General features: G+C 49.3%; 2 protein-coding genes across 2 annotated transcripts in view; both read left to right on the top strand.

The window, feature by feature from the left end:
- PIEZO1 (piezo type mechanosensitive ion channel component 1 (Er blood group)) overlaps window positions 1-21,523 on the top strand; it is a 362,810-nt gene that overhangs the window by 189,471 nt on the left and 151,816 nt on the right.
- Window positions 2,233-4,744, top strand: LOC134504119 (thyrotropin-releasing hormone receptor-like). The gene is made up of 3 exons (XM_063313153.1): window positions 2,233-2,615; window positions 3,365-3,785; window positions 4,358-4,744. The coding sequence occupies exons 1-3, from the start codon at window positions 2,233-2,235 to the stop codon at window positions 4,742-4,744; spliced, it is 1,191 nt and encodes a 396-aa protein (XP_063169223.1).

The following is a 21,523-nucleotide window of genomic DNA, read 5'->3' as shown; positions in this document are numbered from 1 at the left end:
CGTCAAAACGCCCTCCGTATAATCGGACAACGCAGGCAAGAAAACCCAGAAGCGGAACGCTGGCATTCCATTGGTTTGCTGCCCGCTGTCTGGCGGTGCTTCTCTGCACAATAAACAGGGGCGGGCGGGCGGGCGCGTTGATTTTTGCAGGCAGTGAGAGGGTCTCTCCGCTTACCGGCTAGTCTGCCGGGGTGGAGCCGCCTCAGGGGATGGGCAGCCCCCTGCAGCCGCGAGCCAAGCCAGCCCCGCCGGCGACGCAGACACAGGCGAGGAGAGGCGGCTGCTGAAAGGGCAGGGCTCCGGGCGCTGCTCCGCCAAAGCGGGCTGGAGAAGAGCAGGGGGAAGACGGGCATCCTTGTCGTCCTCTCTTAACGTTCTGGCGACCCTTCTGCAGAATCGGAAGAGGATGCGCGAAAAAGGCAAGCGCTGCAGAAAAAGTTAGTTGGTGACAGAAGGGGCGCGTGCGTATGTGCGTGTGCGTGTGTATTATGGAAAAAGGGCGAAGGGAGGAGAGGAAGGCATCCCTTTGTGGTGGGGAGGCTATCTGCCTGCCTCAGAAGACTACAAAGTCCATGCAGACTTTTCTCAAGACCCAGCAGATGCCTGAGCAAGGCTGGGCCATCCAGGCTCAAAAAGCCAGCGGGGAATTCCTGGTGCCTGTTGAGGAGGGGAGGCAGATGAGGTTTCAGGCGGCCTTGAGATCAACCAGATCACAAGGCAGGGCGCTGAACCCAGCCACGTTTTTGGCAGAATAGCTTGGAGAAAACGGAGACTTCGCCCCTTGCCCTCCCCAATCTCCCCTCAAAATGCTCCCTTTTCAGATACTTTGCGGTGTGCTGCGTCCTTACCGAGGCTGGCTGACGAAAGTTTTTTTTTCTCTTTTTAATCAAGCCTGGCCACTTTGCGGGCTCTATTTGTTAACCCTGTCTTCTCACTCGAATGCCTGCTAAACACCGCAGACTACAGTTGCCATTGTCCTCCGCTGGTAGAGACCCCCGTCGTACTGAGTGGAAGGGATGGGAATTGTAGTCACGACCTAAAGGCAATTTTTTGGGAAACCTGCTTTAGTGGGTTATTCTGCTCTCCCCCTCCCCTGGGGGGGGGGGAAGAGAGAAAGAGAAAATGAGCTTTGGGGAGCAGGACTTTGGGGTAAGTTTGCCAAATAAGCTTCATGGGGCTAAAACGTTTGGAAGCTGTTGCATATTTCCCTCTGCTCCTGCAGTCAGCTGCTGTATTTATGGCTGGAAGGTCGTCAGAAGTGGAACCTCCTTCTTGGTACTGGCAGTGGTGCATTTCTTCCGAAACTCTGCCCAAAGTACCCCAGGAAGGTGGTGTGACACTCTCCCCAACTGTAGGGCAAAATCTAAACTGAACAAAGATAACTCCGGGATAGGGTAAAATAGTCCGATAGGAAAACCCAAAAGAAACGTATCTTCCACTTGAAGGCCACCTTTGATCCTCCTGCTGCCTGGAGTTTTTATAGGTTTTTGTACATTGAGTTGGGGGTGTTGGAAGGTAGCATAAAAAACATGTTTAAGATCAGGAGGCAGGAGCCCCCCCTTCAAATTTCTCTTACCCACTCGGTCTCTGGACACACACAGAGCAAGAAGGAGGGTGTCAAGATCTAACAAGAGCTGTCAGTGACTGAATGCTTCCAAATTGGTCAATTATCTGGCTTTAAATGGATTAATCCAATCATTACTCAATTACTTTTAAATGCCTGAATGCACTGCAAAAAAAAGAAGTGGGGGGGCTCTGGAATGTGGATGTGGGCTCCCTGGTGGCAAGAGTTTTCCTCCTTGCAGAAATTCCTGGGTTCCTGGAAGAGAATCTGGAAGGACAAAGGGGCAGAGAGGGGGTGAAACCTGTGGCCCTCCAGACATTCCTAGAGCCAAAAGGGAAGAATGTTGGGAATTGATGATTAGTGCCATTGGAAGGACCAATGATTTAGGTTGTTTTTTTTTACCATCTTTGTTTTAATTTGTTGCTAGCTGCGGAAAGCATTTCAAAACCAGTTGCTCCAGCTGTGTTTGTGGATAGGCAGAGATCTGTGCATGCAAGGGAAATCATTCCTGTGGGTTCGCATCTTAACATCTGCTCTGCATACCCCCAGGACTTCCCAGTTTGGCCAGTGGAAACAACCTCTGATGGTCTTGGCGGGAGAGAAGAGTCCTTGCTTCGGGAAACCCTATTTTCTACCGCCCCAGGCAGCATCTTGCTCTAACTCTGGCCATGGAGAATGGCAGCAACAGCAAACCAGACACCCCCACCAACATCTCCTTGGGGAGCAGCGGTCTGCCATTCAGCATCCTTGAATACAAGACCATCTCAGTCTTCCTGGTGCTGGCCATATGTGGCATTGGCATTATTGGCAATGCCATGGTGGTCACCGTAGTTCTGACCACCCGGGATATGAGGACGCCAACCAACTGCTACTTGGTTAGCTTGGCTGTGGCCGATTTGATTGTTCTGGTGGCAGCTGGCCTGCCCAACGTCTCTGACAGCCTGGCAGGAACGTGGATCTATGGATTTGCTGGGTGCCTTGGCATTACCTACTTCCAGTACCTGGGCATCAATGCGTCATCCTGCTCCATCACAGCTTTCACCGTGGAGAGGTAAGGGCAGACATTAGGAAACCATCTTGCCCCCCATTCGGCATCCTCCAAAGGGGACGGTCCTCAATTTCAGCCAGCATGGCTCAAGGCTGGGAGTTGTAGATCCAACCTACCAGGAGGTTGTCAGGCTGAATGTCTTGAGTGGGTGTGCGAGAAGGGGAGGAAACATTCATTGTCCTTCAGACACAAGCTGGTTGTAGGATGGGATGGACTTATGCAACAAGTATGACACTGATTTGTTGATTCGTCTGGGTCAGTAATCACTAAATATCTTCTGTTACTGCCTTCAATGGATCATAAGAGCTTCATTCTCTTAGATCAACCTTCAACTTAGGTTGACTACAACTCCCAGAATTCCCAGCCAGAATGCTGGAGAAAGCCTCTGTTCTGCCTGGCAATGGTTTACCTGGGTCTCTGGGAGATTTTCCATCACCTGTATCTGGTCCTTCTAACTGGAAATGCTGCAAATTGAACCAGGGACCTTCTGAAGGCCAGGTAGAAACTCTCTCCTGAGCCATGAGTGACGCTGTCCCAAAGGGCGTGTGTGCAAAGGGCTACGCATGAGGCACTGCCATCCCAGATGGGCACCGAGATGTTACTCGGTGCCCCCTTCTGCACAAGGCAGGGAGTGACCCAGGTGAAGGAAGCAGGCAAAGCAGCCCTTGCTAGATGGAGAGGACTCTTTCTCCCATGTTGCCTTTCAGGTCAACTCCTCTCTTACTTCCCTCTTCCTCCCTTCTCTTTCCAAGATATATTGCCATCTGCCACCCAATAAAGGCACAGACAGTGTGCACCAGGTCTCGAGCCAAGCGCATCATTGCCTTCGTCTGGACCCTCACCTCGGTGTACTGCATGCTCTGGTTCTTCCTGGTGGACGTGGCTGCTAACAAGAGCCAGCAGCTGGAGTGTGGCTACAAGGTCTCCCGCAACCTCTATCTGCCCATCTACCTGCTGGACTTTGCCCTCTTCTTCATCACCCCGCTGCTACTCACCACTGTGCTCTACGGCCTCATTGGAAAAGCCCTCCTCCAGAGCCATGTCCTGCACTGTCCCGCTGCCCAAGCTGAAGGCTGGCGGGAGCAAAGCAGCCAGGAGAGGAATGGCCCCGAGGCTGGCCAGAGCAGAGCCAGTGGCTCAAGAACCAGGCTGCCTGTCTCTTCCAGGAAACAGGTGGGCAGACGTGGTTGAGTTTCCAGGGTCCGTCAGGGGGCAGAGGGGAAAAAGCAGCCCAACGTTGCAGCCACTCGGGAAGGTTTGTGACTTTGACCCTGTAAGCCAGCGTTTCTCAACCTCAGCAACTTTAAGATGTGTGGACTTCAACTTCCAGAATTCCCCAGTTGGTCCACACATCTTAAAGTTGCTGAGGTTGCGGAACGCTGCTGTATGCTAAAATAAGACGAAGCACTTGGGAGGGCCAGCTCCATGCAGGAGGTCCTGTCACCATCACCACTGTGGATATACCTGCAAAAATAAAGCATCTGTGATCCCTCTTGAGCACAACTGGTGTGGCTAGCTTTGAGCTGGAGCATTATCCAATTCCTACCCAGGTCTGCTTAGCTCTGTGAGGTCAGCGATGGCTGGCTAGGTGCTGCCATGTGCGGTGACCAAAGGCCCCATTTCATGTATCTTAACTTTGAAAGCTAGTTTGACATGTAATATTTCCTGGCCTCGTGGCTAGCCTTACAGGCCCAGGGCTGCCCCATCTCCTCTGAAGACCTCTGAGCTCTTTCTCTCTCCTCCAGGTCACCAAGATGTTGGCAGTGGTGGTGGGCCTCTTTGCCCTGCTCTGGATGCCCTACCGGACCCTGGTGTTGGTGAACTCCTTCGTGGAGCACCCCTACCTGGACCGCTGGTTCGTCCTCTTTTGCAGGGTCTGCATCTACACCAACAGCGCCATCAACCCCATCATCTACAACCTCATGTCCCAGAAGTTCCGTCTGGCCTTCAAGCGGCTCTGCAAGTACCCGGAGGAGGATCTGCAGCGGCAGCGTAGCTTTTACATGGCCTCGGGCAAGGGCAGCGTGAGGAAGGCAGGCCCCATCTGTCAGCAGGCCAACCTCGAAGCTGGGCGGCTGGCCGTAGCCACCAGGGCAGAGCCTGAGCGAGAAACCCTGAGCAGGGAAGAGTAGGAGATGCAGTTCAGCCTGCTCTGAACACCCCAAGGTCCTGCTGCCTCCCTTTTCATGGCGCCACACCAGAAACTTGCTTCCTCTCGCCCAGCGCAAGGAGAAGCCTTTGAGGAACTCGGGCAGAACTGTGCTGCCATTCTAGACTTCTTGTGGACGAAAAGCCCCCCACCATATAAGGGACACTCGGGGCAAACCAGCCCCTGGCTTTGGCCCAGAGAGGGAAGCATGGGCAGACCTTTCAGGATCTCTTTGTCTGACAGGCCACCACAGGTCAGGTGATTCTCCAAAGTCCACCATCATGGGAAGCCGCCTTTTACTGGAGTCAGATCGTGGGTCCCTGTGGAACAAGGTAGGGATTTGGGGTGGAGCCTTTTCCAGCCCTATCTGGAGCAGCCCCTCCAAGTTGGGAGGGCACCCCTTTAGTCAGATGCCTTTCCAGACAGAATGAGAGAGAGAGGTTACTCCAGATCTAGCATCCATGGCAGATGTCTTTATCTCCATGTCCCAGTCATGGCCTTATGGAGGCACTTTGCTGCCCACTGCAAAGGTCAGGAATGCTGGACAAGACAGTATATTTGCCTGATACACCAAGGCTTTTATCACCTTTTCCTTGACTTCTAGCTGTTGGGTGTCAGCAATGAACAAATCCGAGCTGCCGCCGACGGAATGTTTTTGCAGTCACTTCCTTTCACAAGATCCATCAAAGCCTTTGCACAGGATACAGGGATCTCAATGTTAGGGAAATGTTCAATTCCCAGCATGGTGTCTGCAGTGTAATTCACGGACCAGTCCACTTTTTATGCCCCCCTTGCTTCTTTCCTTCCCTGGAGATCAAAATGTTGGTCAAAGGAACTGACTTCTCTGTGTCACCATCCATTTCATTTGAACAGATGATCTGTGAGCACAAAATGATACATTAGAATAAGCCAGAAGGGAAAACTGTGGTTATGTGCATTGCCTTTCTAAATGTATTAAAAATGCCACCATGCTTTGAGGGCTCAGAGAATACCACTTTCCAGACTAATGTAAAGCAAGGTCTAAAATATTCCCAACTCTTCGTAAAATACGAATCTCCAATTCTACAAAAGCAAAACAGAATTAAGCTAAGGCTGGAACTCTTATTCCTTCAGAAGCTGCAGCTGCTCTGACGGATAAAGTCTTCCTCCCAGGTGTAATTGGGTAGGAGCTTTCTGAGAAAAAGCAACTTATTTGTGCTTCCTCACCAAAGGGAACATGCTGCCTTTTCTGGTTGAGCATTGCTTTCCATCCTGAACTCGGGCAAATATGCTTAATTGAAAAAGTACACATCTCTCTAGTCTTGCTTATGGTACCAGGTCACAAGGATGTTTGCCCACTAAGCATGCCGAGAGACCCCCCCATTCTGCCTCTTGCTGCAGAAAAATCCTGGGTGCTATTGGAGGATTCTGTCTGTCTCGTGATGAAAAGAACCCAGCCTGGCCCTTGTTTCTAGCAAAGTCTGGATCGCAGTGGCAGCTGAGCCCCAGTGCAGAAAAATCCCCAGAGAAGTGAGGAAGGGAAGCTCTTTGGTCCTTTTCAAAAAGGGAGGTGTGCTTTTGCAAAAACGTATCCATCAGAGAAGAAGAAGCTTTGCTGAGAAAAGCTTTTCTGGGAATTCTCAAACGAAGGGTAGAATCTGAGATATTGTCAAGATGAGCTTCCCGTTAGATGAGTGAGAAATATAATTAGCATGACACACACCATTTTTCCTGCAAGTACCTTAGCAGGCAGTCTCTCATCTTCAAGAGGAAATGATCAAATTGTGCCATGTTTTGTAGCCAGCCCAACGTAGGATCTTCTGAATCCAGGGATGAAATAATATCTCACTTTGTGACACTCTAGGACAGCCCCTGGACAGCTTCAGAAGCTCAAAACAATCCTTTTTACTCTAGGAAATTGTCCATAATTCATTTTGGGGAAACTGTTAAAAAATCGCCAACCTTCCAGGGCATGATTAGCTTTGTATCTCTCTTCATGGTCAATAAATGAAAAGTGAATGGATTAGGCCTCACTTGTTGGAATGTTTTATTTGCCCCCAAATTAACACATCAACTAGTTAGGAAACTTCCATCCATAAGTTAAGATATCCAGGCCAACTTTGTTAGGACTGTCTCCTAACGGTCGGAGAAGGTATTCCCCTTTCGTTTGTCCCCAAGCGCAACAGCCACCCAAGAGTCACTGAAGTGGAGCGACATCACACTGGTTTCTTGTTGGAAGGTGATGCTGGCAGAAAGCCCTGAATTTCAGAGACTGTTTGGGCATTTTGTTTACAACCCACAACCCATCAGCGAAGGTGCCTTGTCTTCTGGGCTCCCACCCCCAATTAAGCAGCATGTCTGGCTGGCTTGTCCAGATGAAAGCTGCAATTATTAGTCCTTACCAATGGGCCTGCAATGACACATCGAGGGAGGGAGGAAGCTGGTGGGCCGATGAGTGTCTGGAGCAAGCCCCCACTCATTTCCACACTGAAGCGCTGCTTTCTCTGAAGAAAGAAGGCTCTCATTAGCTGGAGAGAACCAGCCACACACTTCATGGAAAAGGGGAAAAATCATAACCATTTGCCCATTCGCATGGGCTATGCCCTAATCAAAGTTGGAGTGCAGGTTGAGAATTGCCCCTGGTTTCTGCTGGCTGGAGAAGGGATGCAGGCAGCTGGCAACCAAGCTCCAGAGACAGATAGGAGACAACTATAGCTAAGGATGATGGGGAGTAAAGTACAGCGAGGGATCCTTTTAGATTTAACAAGTTGGTTTCTGAATTCAGTCCTTGGCAACCAAAAGGCCCTGATTTGAGAAGTCCGTGTAGTGACTTGTATGTGTTCTGTTGATCTTATACCGGCATGTCTTCCTCCTTTTTAATTTGCATCTACCACTGAGGGTGGCTGCTATTGAATGCTAAGTCCGAAGGGGAGGAATCAGTTGGTTCTTCTCAGAAGAAGGATGTGCCTTCCTGAACAGGACTCTGTGCCACCAGCAGAGGTGATGGTCATTGGCGAAAGGTTTGTCATAGTTAAGTCAAAAACAAGTTTGACTGAATTTCCTTTTTTAAAATAGCTGGACTCAAGCTAGACTGTGCATCTGTGCATATACACACCCGCCCCCAGAGTCACACTCCAAATTATTTCAATCATCAGTGCTTTCATAGTGGCATTGAACAGGGAGCCTTAATTTATTGATTCAACCTACCAACACAACAAAATGGTGCTGGTGGAGAAATCTAGCTGTGGGCTGCCAACAACTTTGTCTAACCCAGTGTTTCTCAACCTTGGCAACTTCAAGAGGTGTGGACTTCAAGTCCCAGAATTCCCCAGCCAGCCATGCTGGCTGGGGAATTCTGGGACTTGAAGTCCACACCTCTTGAAGTTGCCAAGGTTGAGAAACACTGGTCTAACCTAATCCGGCAGCTTCCAGTTTTTTTACTACAATTCCTATCACTCCCAGTAAGTATGGGATTGAAAAGCAGACATATCTGGAGGAGGCAATGCTAGGGAAAGTGGATGCAGTGTGTGGCTTAGGTCCCATCAGTGACAGATGTCAAAAAGGTGGCCTCTGCCATGAATTCCTCCCCACCATCTCTGGGTCTGCCCTGCAAATTTTGTAATAAATGGTTAATGTGACAGGATTTGATTAAGGTCTTCGTCCTTTCAAAAGAGATAGCTCTGCTGACCTTCAGGAAACCTAGAGATTCATGCACAGCCTCTCGCTGTGCATGCCAGACATTGGTCACCCTTCTCCTCACCCAGCTGCCCCCCAATTAGACTTCTCTAATTGAATTTCAAATAAACACACTCACAGTTTGCACAAGGAATGATGGAAAATCCGCAGGGACCCTGGTTCCAGTGGCAGCTCTGCTATCCCATTTGCTGGCTTAAATTGGGTCCTGGGAGTATTTAAGATGGAGAACAGCATCAGCCCCACCACAACTGAAAGCTCTTTGGTGACAGAATAAAAGCTGGACCAGTGTCCTTTGCCTTGCTGTTTCTCCAGCAGATCCATTTACAGAAATAACAGTTGGGGCTTAAACCTGTGAGTGGCATTCAGCGTGGCTGCATCTGAGCGGGCAAAGCATTCCAGTCTTTGTTCTGCCTCCCTTAAGAGGGGCCTGCAAAGAAAACCGCGGTTTCCATTTTATAGGCAGGAAAGCAAAAGTAAAACAGAAGGGCAGATTTCAGTCCCTCAGAGCAATCTCAATCTTGATGAGACCGGCTCACGCCTGTCCCTCAGACCAAGGTAAGAAAAAGCCAGCAAACAAGCATCTTCTGTCCAAAGCGCCGAAGAGAGGAAACGGGATTTAGCAGTTTGATTTTCAATTCATTCAATTCATTTCAGGAACACCCCAAGTCTCTCGTTCACCGCTGCTTCCCGCAAGCTCTTTGCTCTTTCAGAGCAACAGTGGAAAAATCTCAGGACCTCAACACCCAAAATGCATTTGCAGAGCCATTAGCAGTGAGAGAGAGAGAAATGGAGAAAGAGGCAACTCACGACTGAGAGTTGTGAACTGACTTCGTGGGATGTCGAAAACCACTCTGGGAGTGTGGTGGTGTTCTCAGCACACCAGGTGAATGGGGGGACGGCCGTCCACCAGGAAATGCAGGGCTGTCGCTAGATTGGGAAGCCAGGAAAACATTCCAGAGCAAGCCAACTGACAACCAGCTCTACCCTGTTGCCAAGATATTACATGGATACTGCTGAGCAGGAGCCCAGTGAATCTTTGTTTAGATATACAGTAGTTTGGCTGGAAGATGTTGGTCCCTCTGAAGGCAGACAGGACAGAAGACAAATGAGAGCCCGGGGAATGATGCACGGGGAAGCTGTCCTACACACACCTGCTCAGAAGGGATGAATTTCCCCGCTCTTGGAGTGCTCTGCCTCATTTTCAGGTTACATGTTTTGAAAGTTCAGGCTTTTAAGGCAGCTTACAGCAAAAGTAAAAAGGCTATTTTAGAAGTAGCTGCAGAGGAGAACTGTGATGGCATGGATGCAAAAGAGGTGGCTGAGAATGGGAGGAACTGGGCAGTCCCTGGACATTTGCAGCATGCTGACCAGTCGGGCTTCGTCAAGAGGCTCTCGGAAAAGAGACTTGCAGACATCTGGGGGAGGTGGTGCCAGGCAGTAATTATCTGGGCATTCCTGGGGCTCAGAGGCTCCTGTCAAAGGCGGCTTCTTTGTGAAAAGAGGAGAAGTGCCCAATGCCTCTGGGGCACCTGCAGCTCCTTCAGGTTTGGCTCCATATCCCCAAGATGGATGTTGGACAGGCAGCAATGTCAGTGAATGCAAAAGCCTCCCCACATGCAGACGTGTTTCATTTCCCTTCGCTTTGGCTGGTGCTTTATCTTTCCATGCAGAGGTGTTTTCACCTCCACTCACCAGGGGGGAGGGGGGGAAGCCATCTCCCCCAGGTCTGCTGCAGACAGCAAGATGGTGCTTTGAACACGCTGCACACTTTTGCATTTGTGAAACTCTCCAACTCTCATTTGGTTTAGAGTGAACGCCGAAGGATGCATTTTAAGCCTGCAGAGATCTTGGTGAAGAGAGCAGGGCAACCAATCCACACTTCAAACGCTTTTCCAGCTCACATTCACACAACCTAATGTCTATTGTAGCCTCCAACTGAAATATTAACAAAGGCAGACCTGCCTTGGGCACAAAGCGAGCTGGGTGGCTTTGAGCCAGTCACTCCCTCTCAGCCCTAGGAAGGAGGCAATGGCAAGCCGCTCCCAAAATCTTGCCAAGAAAACTGCAGGGACCCGTCCAGGGCATCACCAGGAGTCCACACCGACTCAAAGGCATAAAAAACCCACCAGCAATGTGGAATGATATGGCAAATGAAACAGTCCAGAAAAAGGGGAAAAAATCAGGGATCACAATCAGGCAGAGTGTTCTGACGACACATTCACAGAAAGAAGAACTACCACTAAGGGTTCATTTGTTGTTGTTGTTGTTACGAGGAAGGAAGCGGAAGATAATGGAAGATCATAGCAAAATTTGTGGCTCACAGCAGCAAAAGGCAACTCTGGGTTACTGTCCATGGTTCTGAACCACAAAATGGGGCGGGGGTGGGGAGACAGAGTCCGGCACTTTCTAGACCCACGCGGTACTGCATAGCTTTTATTTTTTATTTTTTAAAAACCACCTCTATTTGCTAGACTGGATAGGAATAAAGATCTTAGTTTTCCTCTGCAAGGCCCATAATTAAAACAGAAAAAAACCAGAAAGAAGCAAGGCAAAAGGTGAAACTTTGTAGTAACGGGAAAGAAGAGGACATAATTTTTATAAAGGTACAAGTCTTTTATCTCCTCATCTCACTTGATGCTCCTCATATGCACAGTAATTGTGCTTCTGTTTCATTTTGCAGCAGTTACGGTCCATAACAGGTTGGTCTGCCGCTGAGCCTTTGATCTGAGCTCCGAACCGTGGACAAGCTTTCTGCTTCTGTAGTTTGGCCCCTGCAAAGGTTTTGCAGAGCTGGACACGGAACAACAGAGGCAGTGTTTCCCTTCTCTGCAAAACTAGTAGCAGATGCTTCCAGAACAACCAGCAAGGCAGCCAGACAGGGATGCATTATGGGGCCGTCCCCTTTATATCCTGCTCTTCCTCAGGAGCACAGGACGGGACACAAGGGAACTTCCCAGGCTATCCTCCCACCAACCCTGCACTTCATCACACCAGAAGGAACAAGGTCTGGGCACCGTAACATTTGAGCCAATTTGCATTAGGGTTTTGTTGTTACTTTCCCCTTCTTCAAGAGGCTGAAGGTAGTACCCAATGCAGTAAAGACAAGTGGGGTCTTACAGCAGGTAAAAAAAAATGAAAATAGAAAGTTAGCTCCTTGCAGACCAGTGGAAATGCATCAAAGGCATTCTGCCACAGGGACTGAGAGCTGTGGGCTGGAAGAGATGTTGGGATGAAACCAGCCCACAGGGTTGCTGGCTGGCTTTGCTGGCCCTCTGGGTTGGAATTTTGGGTAGCCAACTGTGCTTCGGCCCAGAGATGCAGTTATAACGTAATATATACACTGAATGAGTCTTCCAGGTTCCAGCAGTGGGGAAAGTACATTTTAAACATCTGATTGACTGCCTAACCTTTTATAACAGAGTTAATGTTCTGGCAAGAGAGTCATATTTGGATGGTGTCGTTAACTGCTTCCCAAGCTGTTGCATTTTTCACAGGCTGAGAGGTGCATCCAGGGGGGTGGAGGGATATTCCTATTTTTGAGCCTTAAGAAAGATGAGGTCTGCCAAAGCAGATCTCCTTTCAATTAGCTGGAGCACTGGTTCATTGTCCATTCCATTAGTGTTAAAGCACGGTCTAACTACAGTTTGGAAAATTGTTGGTATGAGGAGAGGGTGTGTGTGCAAGAGAGAAGCCATGAAGGGAAAAAGAGAGAAAAGAGGGTCTGCAGGAGGCAAAAAGACAACAGAGAAAACAAGAAATCTGCCATTCTTAGTTCTTGTACAGATGCAGAGAATTCCAGCTACAGCAGAGAAAATTCCTTTGGCCAGAGCTGTGCACGTGGAGAAACACAACTAGAAGTGAGCAGTGGTTCTGTGATCACACCCCTGCCTGAAGGCAGAGTCCTTGCCCACCTGCCCGAGCCACTCAAGCGATCCCAGCAGTGGCCCAAGCCCAGAATCGATGCAGACAGAAGTGGCTTTCCAGGGCCAACCGCACAGGGGAACTGACCCAGGAAACGGCTTTGTACCAGGCCGGACCTTTTATTTACCCTCTGAAATGCTGACTCTGGCTGGCAGCTAATGATCCATCATGTTCAGCAGAGGCGTTTCTCACACCCCGTGCAATCAAACGGTCCCTTCTGGAGAAAGCAAAAAGAGGGGTGGCCCAACCAGTAAATGAAATGGAGGGGTGGGGACCTGGCAAAAGCGTAAGAGCACACCGAGCCCACCCAAATGCCTGGGTTGGGATGCAAAAGAAAAGAAGAATCCAGCATGCCAAACCTGCGTTCCCTAAGAATGTGAACATTCGCTCAGCTTAGAGGCTTCCTGATTCCAGATGACTCTGGATGGCTTACATCAAAAAGGTAGGAACCATTTCAAGAACAGCATCATCAGAAGTGTCTTAGGGAAGGGGTGGGGGACAAGCACTATTTACAGTTAGGCCACCAGCCTTCCACCCACCATAAAGCCCGCAGGTAGCAATGGGTAAAGCTGCTTCCACCCACAAGTGAACCTCTTGGGACATTTGCTCACCTAATGCAGATGAGACCCTGCAGAATTCTGTTTCCAGAGATAATTTAAACAGATGGTTTAGATGCAAACAGGGTCCCATCACTCAGCTGTAGCCATTGCCTCCTCCAGGAAGGTGACCCTGCTCAAGTTGGTTCTACAAGAGGTTGGTTCTGCTGCCTGCTGCCTGCATGGATCAGTAACAGCAGCTGTCGGTGACTAGCTGAGCCATACGACTCTCCTCAGGTTAATAGGTAACTCTAGATAGCAAACAACAATTACAATTAATCGTAACAACATCAGCAACAGAAATACAAAAAGCAAATTTGTATTGCCCACATCCTCAACCTTTTGAAAAACAGGCTCACTAAATGTCCTGGTCCAATATTTGGGGGAAAAGCTTTTAATGACTCACATTTGGGGCCGGCTGGATCCTGGGGTGGGAGGGATGCTGTCCCATGGGGCAGGAGCAGCGAAATTGCAGTTGAGGTTCACTCCACCATGCCTGTACCACTGAATCTCCAGACTCTCAAAGTCGGTCTTAGCAGGGTCAGAAATGGTGCTAGGTTGCACCCCAGAGGTCTGCCAAAGTGAAAGCTTGTTGATCCCACAAGATTTGGACCTGTAACAGCTGATACTTTTGTTTCCCAGTGGGGAGTCTTTTCATAAGAAAAGGGTGAGGAGATATTCTAAGAGATTGGTTTGCTTTGAAACCTGCTTTTCGTATTGGGGAGCTCAGAATATTCACTGGAAAGATGCTTTCAGAAGAACTGCAGGTGAGCACCTGGCACCGAGGTTGCTTCGGAATTCATAAACATTCGGCACAAGGAGCCAAAATTTCCCAAATGTAGGCAGTCCAGGTTCCAGGACTGAATAATTAGGAATGGAGATGTAAAGTCATCCCAGATTTCCATTTTGCAGTCTTAGCTGGACACTGCCTCTGTGGAATTCAAGAAATATACTTTGGGGCCAGACACTGTGGCCCCTAACTCGTTGGATGCTTGCAATGCCCTCCTCCCTCCTCAAGCTCACATTGCCCCACGGAGGGCTGCAAGACCCACTGCCTCCATGCCAGGTCAGTGAGAAGGGAGCGGGGTCGCTGCTGCCCACAGGTCCCTGTTTGTTCCCAGGGCTGCTAAATCCGGTGGCAGAGTCGTCAGTCATGATCATATGGATTAACTCAGTGCTGTGAGGAAATTGGAGCTGCTGGTCTGCCTCAGAGCTGAGCAGGGCTGGCAAGAAAGGCTCCACTGGAGGCAGATACCCTGACAATGCCCATCCACAAGGGAAGCCACCGGTTGGCCTAACGAAGGGCTTGGGGGGCAATGAGGAGACAGGGGCCAGAGCTGCCGAGGACTCGTGCGCAACCCCCAGCATGTGAGCGGCTGGCCCATTTCAAGGACTTCAGGGGTGGGTGGGTGGGTGGGGGGAGAGCATATATTCAGTACCTCTGAATGGGTGGCAAGAATGACTAAGGGCACCGCTCCCGAGGGGAGGGCGGCAATGTTTTGGGAACCCTGCCCAGAGGGGCACCAGAAACTGAAGCTGTCTTTTCTTGCTTTCTATGTTTTTTATGTATTGTAACTATATATGTTGAAAGTGAATAATGTTCTTAATAAAAAAATTTTTTTAAAGATGCCAAGGAATGGGAGCCAGGTGCCACACCAGAAGCCCACGTCACCTGCAAATTCTCTCTCCCCCTCCCCAAATAACCTTTGGCTGACCCCCTCTGCTGCAGCTGGCTTTCAGCTCCGCCCCTCCCCCGGCCAACACATGGATGGGATAAATTGTCTCATCAATGGCAATTCCATAAATTGCTTTTTAAAGCGTTGTTTTGGGGGCCTGATAGAAACCCAGCTGGGACCTGAGCCATCTCTGGAATGGTTTTTACGCAGCAGGGCGAAAGCCACAGCTGGGAAGAATGAAACGGCAAAGCCTTTGGAGGCCATTCAAGTGCTGAATTAGCAGCACTGCGTCCGCCTGCTAGGTGTGCAGCCAGAGCGGCTGCAAACGCTGAAATGGCCAACGTGGGGAGGGGAAGGCTGCAGATTAAGATCAGAGCTGAGCAAAGGGGAGCTGCTGGCCAGAAGACAGGCACCCCCTGTCTCCCCATAGAAGAAAGAGGCCAAATGCACAAGGGAAGAGGCAAAACTGGGCTGAAACAACTGTAGCACGGGGGGTGCCTGGTAGCCCCACAGAGGGTTGCTTCTGCTGGAAATCAGGACACAGGTGGATCTAACTGGAAGCCCACCACCTTCTTCAGGCTGGTGGCTGCATTTGGTTCCTGGGCATACTTGTGGTTATATTCTGGAAAGTTGAGGGGCCAGATCCAAGGTTTGGGGTGTCTCAGATTGTGCACCTCTGAAACCATCCAAGAGCATTGCCTTGTTGGGAAGTGTCTTCAGCCTGGGATTTTCTCTCCACATTCCTCTGAACAAGAGTCTAGAGGAGAGGAACAGCAAGACACGCTAGACCACATTGGCTGTAAGCACAGAAGCCTAATCATCTCCCTGAGCAGCTCAAGAGCAGCTCAGGAGCAAGGAAGTCTCTTTGCTACCTGCAACTCATCAGCGCTGGGCAAGATGAACCAACAGTGTCCATTCCAAGCTAAACTATGTATCCAATGCTGGATTTCCCTCCTAGGAAGTATTGAAAAGACTCCAGGACAAGATTTGAGGTCCAGTATGTCTGAGGGCATCAGACTGAAGGAAGGGTGACAGAAATCCACTACTAAGGGTGCCTACTCAGAAATAAGGCCAACTTATTTCAATAGGTCCTTTCTTTCTCATAAATTATTTTAGGGGATGACCTCATAACACAGATTACAAAGGACATACAAAGTATTAGTTAAATTTACAGCTCCACGTAGTAGCTAATGACAACATGGTTTGTTTGGATTGGCTAACCAAATTCCTCAGGGAATCCAGTAGCACAGGGTCTAAAGACTGCACCTCAATTGCATCCACCCCTAGTTGTCCTCCAAGACCCGTTACTAAGAGGAAAACTAGTAAGCATGGAGATTCCATATAGACCAATCTTATCTCTCTTTTGAGTTCCTGGAGTCATTCATTTTTAAAGCCATTTAAGCCAGTGGCCACCTGTGCATCTTGTGGCAGTGAACTCCACAAGCCAATGATACATGATGTGAAAAAGGCCTTTCTTTGCCCCAGCTTCCTTGCAAATGTCCACCATATTTGCTCCACCTTTAAGGAGAAATCCAGTAGCCGGGCATGTAGATATTTGTGGTTACCCATTTTAAGCACCTGACATTCAGAGATTCACTATTTCTCAAAGTGGAAGACTTATTTAGCTCTTGAATTTGTCTAGAATGATCAGTTCCAGGTTGGTGGACAGCAGCCACCTTCTGCAGAAGATGAAGAATATATTTGTGCCTCACTCTGGAGCCTTCTGCAGAAAATCCAGAAGGGAAATGTAGGAACAGCCAAGTGCGTTCTACAAATGTTGGTTGAAAAGAAAGCATGTCAGGGCTCTCAAAAGAACAAGGTTAGGAGGGGGAAAAACCCCAGACAGGACAAAACTAATGGGCTGAATTATCTCCAGCAACAATGGTCTCCTCCAAGTTTGCACACAATAAGTGTCAGTGGGTGTTTTGGAGGCTGAATGTCAGAAACTATCAATAAAGAGAAGGAACAAAGCCGTTTGGAGCTGCACAGAGGTTGCCCTGCGGATTTTATTAAGAGCAGGCTATTTTGAAGAAGTCGTGTGGGCAATGAGCCAACTGCCAAACAACAAGGCCCAGGTGTTGATGCCATCCTCGCAGAATTGCTGAGCCCTGTACCACCCACAACCCTCACAGCCTTGTGCCAGAAAATTTGGGAAATGGACACATGGCCAGAGGTTTGGGAATGATCAGCATTCATTCCATTGCCAAAAAAGGTGGAGCTACTGGGTCAACGTAACATGTGATGTGAAAATCTGGTCAGAATCACCCACTGCGTTTAATCCAAGTACTGCATTTTCCATGGAACTGCCTGTTGAAATGGATGCCCCACTTGGAATGTTGGCAAATAAATGGGAAGGGGGGGAGGCTCTAAACCAGGCTGAAAGCAGCAACTTTTGACTTACCATTCAAACTGTCTTGCAGAGATATTAATTTCCTTTGCAGAAATGGCTATCTACCTTTTTGTTTCAGAATTCAATTCCCGGTACTTTTATAATTCCATTTTATGATCTTCAGGAAAAGTACACACACACACACGTTTGGGCAATCTCCTGTGAAAAGGATTTATAATTTGCCATTACTGCAAATACTGCAAAGGAGTGTTTCCTTGAAACATTTTAAAAGTTATCTAACATATGGTGGGGAAAAAACTCCACCCATTACAGCAACAAAAACTCCCTTCATGAGAGTTCATGAGAAAAAGAATCTTAGGGAAAAAGAAGTTAATTAATTTGGTTCATTTGGTTCTGCTGGTTGGAGACTCCTTTGTGGCCTGCCAACGCTCTTTTAATAAAAAGCAGTTTCCTGATATTGACTGAATAAATTGTTTAGTGATACAGCCTATATTTGTGCCTGGAAGCCTACCCACTTCAAGTTCACATCTGTTTGATTTAGCCAACCCTTCCACATCATGGCTGGCGTCCACCTGGAACTCACCGTTGCCGACGGGAGGCTTCCCAGATGGAAGTATTTTGCTTCTGAACACCTGCCAGGGAAGACCAACCAGCCTGGAGAAGGAAGTGGAAATCAGATCCCCCGTGGTTGAAAGAGCTGGGCCCGTGGAGAAGCGAAGGAGGGGAGATGTGTGGATGAGCATCAGAGTTGGGCAGAAGAGACGGAGGGGCTTGTCGGTTGGACCAAGCACAGGAGGGGCCTCAGTGGACGGAACCCCAAGGAAAGAGATGCTGGCTAAGCCTTAGGAAGAGACTCTCCTGATGTCCTTAAGGAGTTAGAAGTAGATCCTGTTTTGCCATGGCCGGGAATGCTGGGGCGTGCCAGAGTGCAGGGTCTCTAGGATCTTACTTGGGCATCCCCCAGAGCTGGAATGGTGAAGGATGCTAAAGCAGAGAGAGCCCTTCCCCTTCTCCTTATAGCAGGGAGGAGGGGGAGTTGAGGGCTCTTGCAAAGGGCTTTTACTCAGATCCTTGTTTCGGGCGGGACCAGCAGCCTGGGAGCCAAAGCACAGCAGGATGCCTCCAGTGAGTTGAAATCACATCCACAGTAGTCTTTTTCCATTCTCCCATTTACAATCCCCTCTCCAAACTGCTGGCTTTTGGGCTCACAGGTCGTTGGCTGGAGACACTCTGGCTTAATACCATGCAAAGGGTGGGACTTCCCAGGATAAAATCGGACACTCTTGTCCTTTGAGGGCTCTGAATTGGCAGCAGCTCTTAAAGATGGAAAGCAAAGAGCAATCTTTCCCGCCCTGGGCTGATTCTCGGTCCAGGGGGTGCTAGGTTACTCTCCCAGAACCACAACATTAAAAAAATAAAATAAAATAATAAAAAGGTTGTGCTTCCTTACAGATTGGTCTGTGGTCTGTAACGCCCACAAACTGACTGCTATTTAAAATATTACTATTACTCTTATTTGTGATTAACTGTCCTTCAAGGAAGAAGCCATGACATTGAAAACCTCGCTAAAAAAAGAATCCCTAATTTCCAATCTGGATTGGCGGACTCTTTCAAGCCGCTAATGTATAAAAAGAAATCTCTGATTCAATCTTCCAACAAAATGACTCATTCTAGCCAGCACCCGCCCGCCCACCTCCTCCTCTGGGGGCTTATGCCGTTTCAATTTGGCCAAGGGGCATCGTGTATCTTCCAGCACAGCTCTCCAAACTTAAAGTCTTATTTTCTCCAGAAATGTCAGACCCTGCAAATTACTCCGTACGGATGGCAAAGCTAACTCAGGACAGCCTTGGAATTTGTTTCTCTGCGGGCATGTTGCGTAAACACAACATCCCATTCTGCAATCTTCCCTTTTTAAATCAGAAGAATAATGTCTGTTTGGCTGCAAATGTAAGTTTGGCGATGCATGGTCTTGGAAACTGCGAGATGACGCAGCAGAAAAAGGTATTCCGAAGGTCAGATATTTGCGGACCGTATCATTGGCATCGTCTGTCCAGGCTGTGGAATTCAGCCCATTTTGGGAGCCAGCTTGGCCCAGAATTGGAGAGGGTAAAACACACAATGAGGAACATCCCAGTTTTGAGCCTCCCATAGCCAAAATGCCTTGTGGGGAGCAATGAGACAGTCATGCCTGCAGACCCCAGAAGTAGCTGCAGGGCCTTGCATGTGGCTCCCCAGCCTTCCCCGGCCTGGCACATCCCAAAAGTGCAGCAGTGCATTTCCCACTCTGCTGCACTATGACCATAAAAAAGATTGATCCATATCCCGAGATTCCAGCCTTCACAACGGAGGCCTGTGCTTATCCCCATTTCTAACACACATTAGAAAACTCCTGAAAGGACCTTCATAATGTTTATCGCACTCCTGAGAAATCTCTACCCATCTTTAATTTCCTTGGATTATTTCTACCCATGCAGCATTGCTTTACATCTGGAACAGTGAACTAGTGGTTCTCTAGCTCAGTGTTTCTCAACCGTGGCGACTTTAAGATGCGTGGACTTCAACTCCCAGAATTCCCCAACCAGCACAGCTTCTGAGCTTAGATTCCCTCAACAAACCCCTCACAAACATCCTCCCCTCCCACCCTTTTTGGAGATAGAATCCAAAATGTTATCCATCCCTGTGAAATACTATGATGGCAAAACCAGAGGTGCATTTGGGCATCCTCCCCGCCAATATAGTGATATTTTATGTTCATTTAGTCAAACGACAAAGCAAATCATTAAAATGCCCAACCGTGAGTGCAAAGTGATTGCCAGCCAAGTGCCCTGCACGCCCCCAACTCCCCTGCAAGCCTCTTGTCAGGGGTTGGACCAAGCTCCATTCTTGCAGGCACAGCTGGGCCAGTTTCCAGCTGCCACATGCGCTGCCCCTGCCTTCTCCCCAGCTCCTGGCAGCAGTGCTCTTTTTCGCTGCTGTCAGCCACCCGCCAGACAGCCCTGGCTCACCGTGCCAGTCAAGAGACCCTGGGCTGGCCAGCCAACTGGAAGAGCAGAAGGGAAGCTGCTGAGAGTGTATCACGGAGCATCAGGAGGCCCGGCCCACATCAAAACACTGCCACTTTCCAGGACAGCTAATGAGTAACTATCAGCTCTAATAAAGCATTTTGGAAGTGATCAAAGCCATTAGCCACAGGGCTCCCAGTCCCCCAGACTGCAGTGCGGAGTGATGGCAGAAAAGGCCGCCGTGTGAATTTGGATCAGCCGAGGGACCTGATGTAGGAAGACTGGTCCCTTGGCCAATTCTCTTCTGCCTAAAGCACAGTGAAAGAAGTCAGTGAACACCCCCAGATGCAACGGAGCGGAAAGGTGAGTCAGTAAAAGAATTATTCACAAGACCCAGAATGTGGCCATAGTACCCAGCCGTGCAAAAGACCAGTGTTTTACACCAGTTACCCATCACAGAAAACCAAGCTGACCTCATTCCTGCCTGACTGAATCCTACCTTACCTGCAGTCATCCTGTGGGTCAAGCATGGGAAATTCAGCTTAGCAGAGAGAGCGAGGTGATGCTGTGCCAAGAACGACTGGGTATCTTCAGAATGGTGGTGCTGCTCTACCACCTTCCTGGCCCCAAGCGGCATGCTTTTTCTCAGGAGTAGGGCTGGCTGCCAGACAATGGGGGGTCCAGCCTGGGACTCCTCCTACCCTTTTCTTTGGAGGGATGGAGAAGAACCCTTTGGCTCTGGCGCAGAGGGATGAAGTCAGTGAGAACCATTTAGTGCTTCCCCTGCTGTGATCTTCAGCATGGTCCTGAGGTGTCAGCATCCCCCTGAATGTAAGACTAGCCCTGCTGGATTGGGGGAAGGCCGACCTTAGCCCAGCGTAGCGTTTCTCACAACAGCCAGCTTAGAAGCCTCTGGGGTGCTCACAAGCAGGAGGCAGAAACATACCCTGCCGTGCCAGTGATCCCTCCGATTGACTTTGAAGGCGTGTTGCCCCCAGCTGGGATTCCCACAGAGACTAGGACCACAGAGACTATGGTCCTAGTAGGAAGCGGGGAGGGCAGGTGTGGAATAAGGGGGTCTTCCTCTCTGATCTGGGGAAACCTCCTCAGAGAATCAACTGTTCTAAAATAAACCTACAACCAAGTATTTAGCATGCGAGAACAAGAATCTGGATGAGTGGAGGTAGTAAGGCCACCATCTGAAGCAGGGGCTGTTTTTACCCACCTCAGGCAGAAAAAATGCTCCAGTGATGGCCCGGATGGGGCAGATGAAAAGGGTGGGGGCATCCTCTATGCTGACCCCCCCCCCAACAAAGAGGAGGAATATTCTGTGCGACAGAGCAGCATCACAGCTAATTCCCACCACTTTGCAATAGCCAATAGCTACCTTAAGTTCTCAGGTCAGCCTGGAGGGGCACTCGGGTTCTCTCTCTGCTTTGCCCAAAATACCAGTTGCAAGTCTCAGATCTGTGAGTCGCAGGCAGATCACAATACCGTCTACATGCTGCTCCTTTAAAAGATGACGGTACCTCATGTTGGTTT

Source organism: Candoia aspera, chromosome 11 (assembly GCF_035149785.1).
Source record: "Candoia aspera isolate rCanAsp1 chromosome 11, rCanAsp1.hap2, whole genome shotgun sequence".
Taxonomy (NCBI): domain Eukaryota; kingdom Metazoa; phylum Chordata; class Lepidosauria; order Squamata; family Boidae; genus Candoia; species Candoia aspera.
The sequence above is the reverse complement of the archived record's forward strand: the minus strand, read 5'-3'. Positions and strand labels throughout refer to the sequence as shown.

Bases quoted from the DNA above. Each gene is read 5' to 3' on its own strand.
- LOC134504119 (XM_063313153.1), top strand. From the start codon at position 2,233: ATGGAGAATGGCAGCAACAGCAAACCAGACACCCCCACCAACATCTCC. The intron at 2,616-3,364 runs GTAAGGGCAGAC...TCTCTTTCCAAG, and splicing joins ACAGCTTTCACCGTGGAGAG to ATATATTGCCATCTGCCACC. The intron at 3,786-4,357 runs GTGGGCAGACGT...TCTCTCCTCCAG, and splicing joins CTGTCTCTTCCAGGAAACAG to GTCACCAAGATGTTGGCAGT.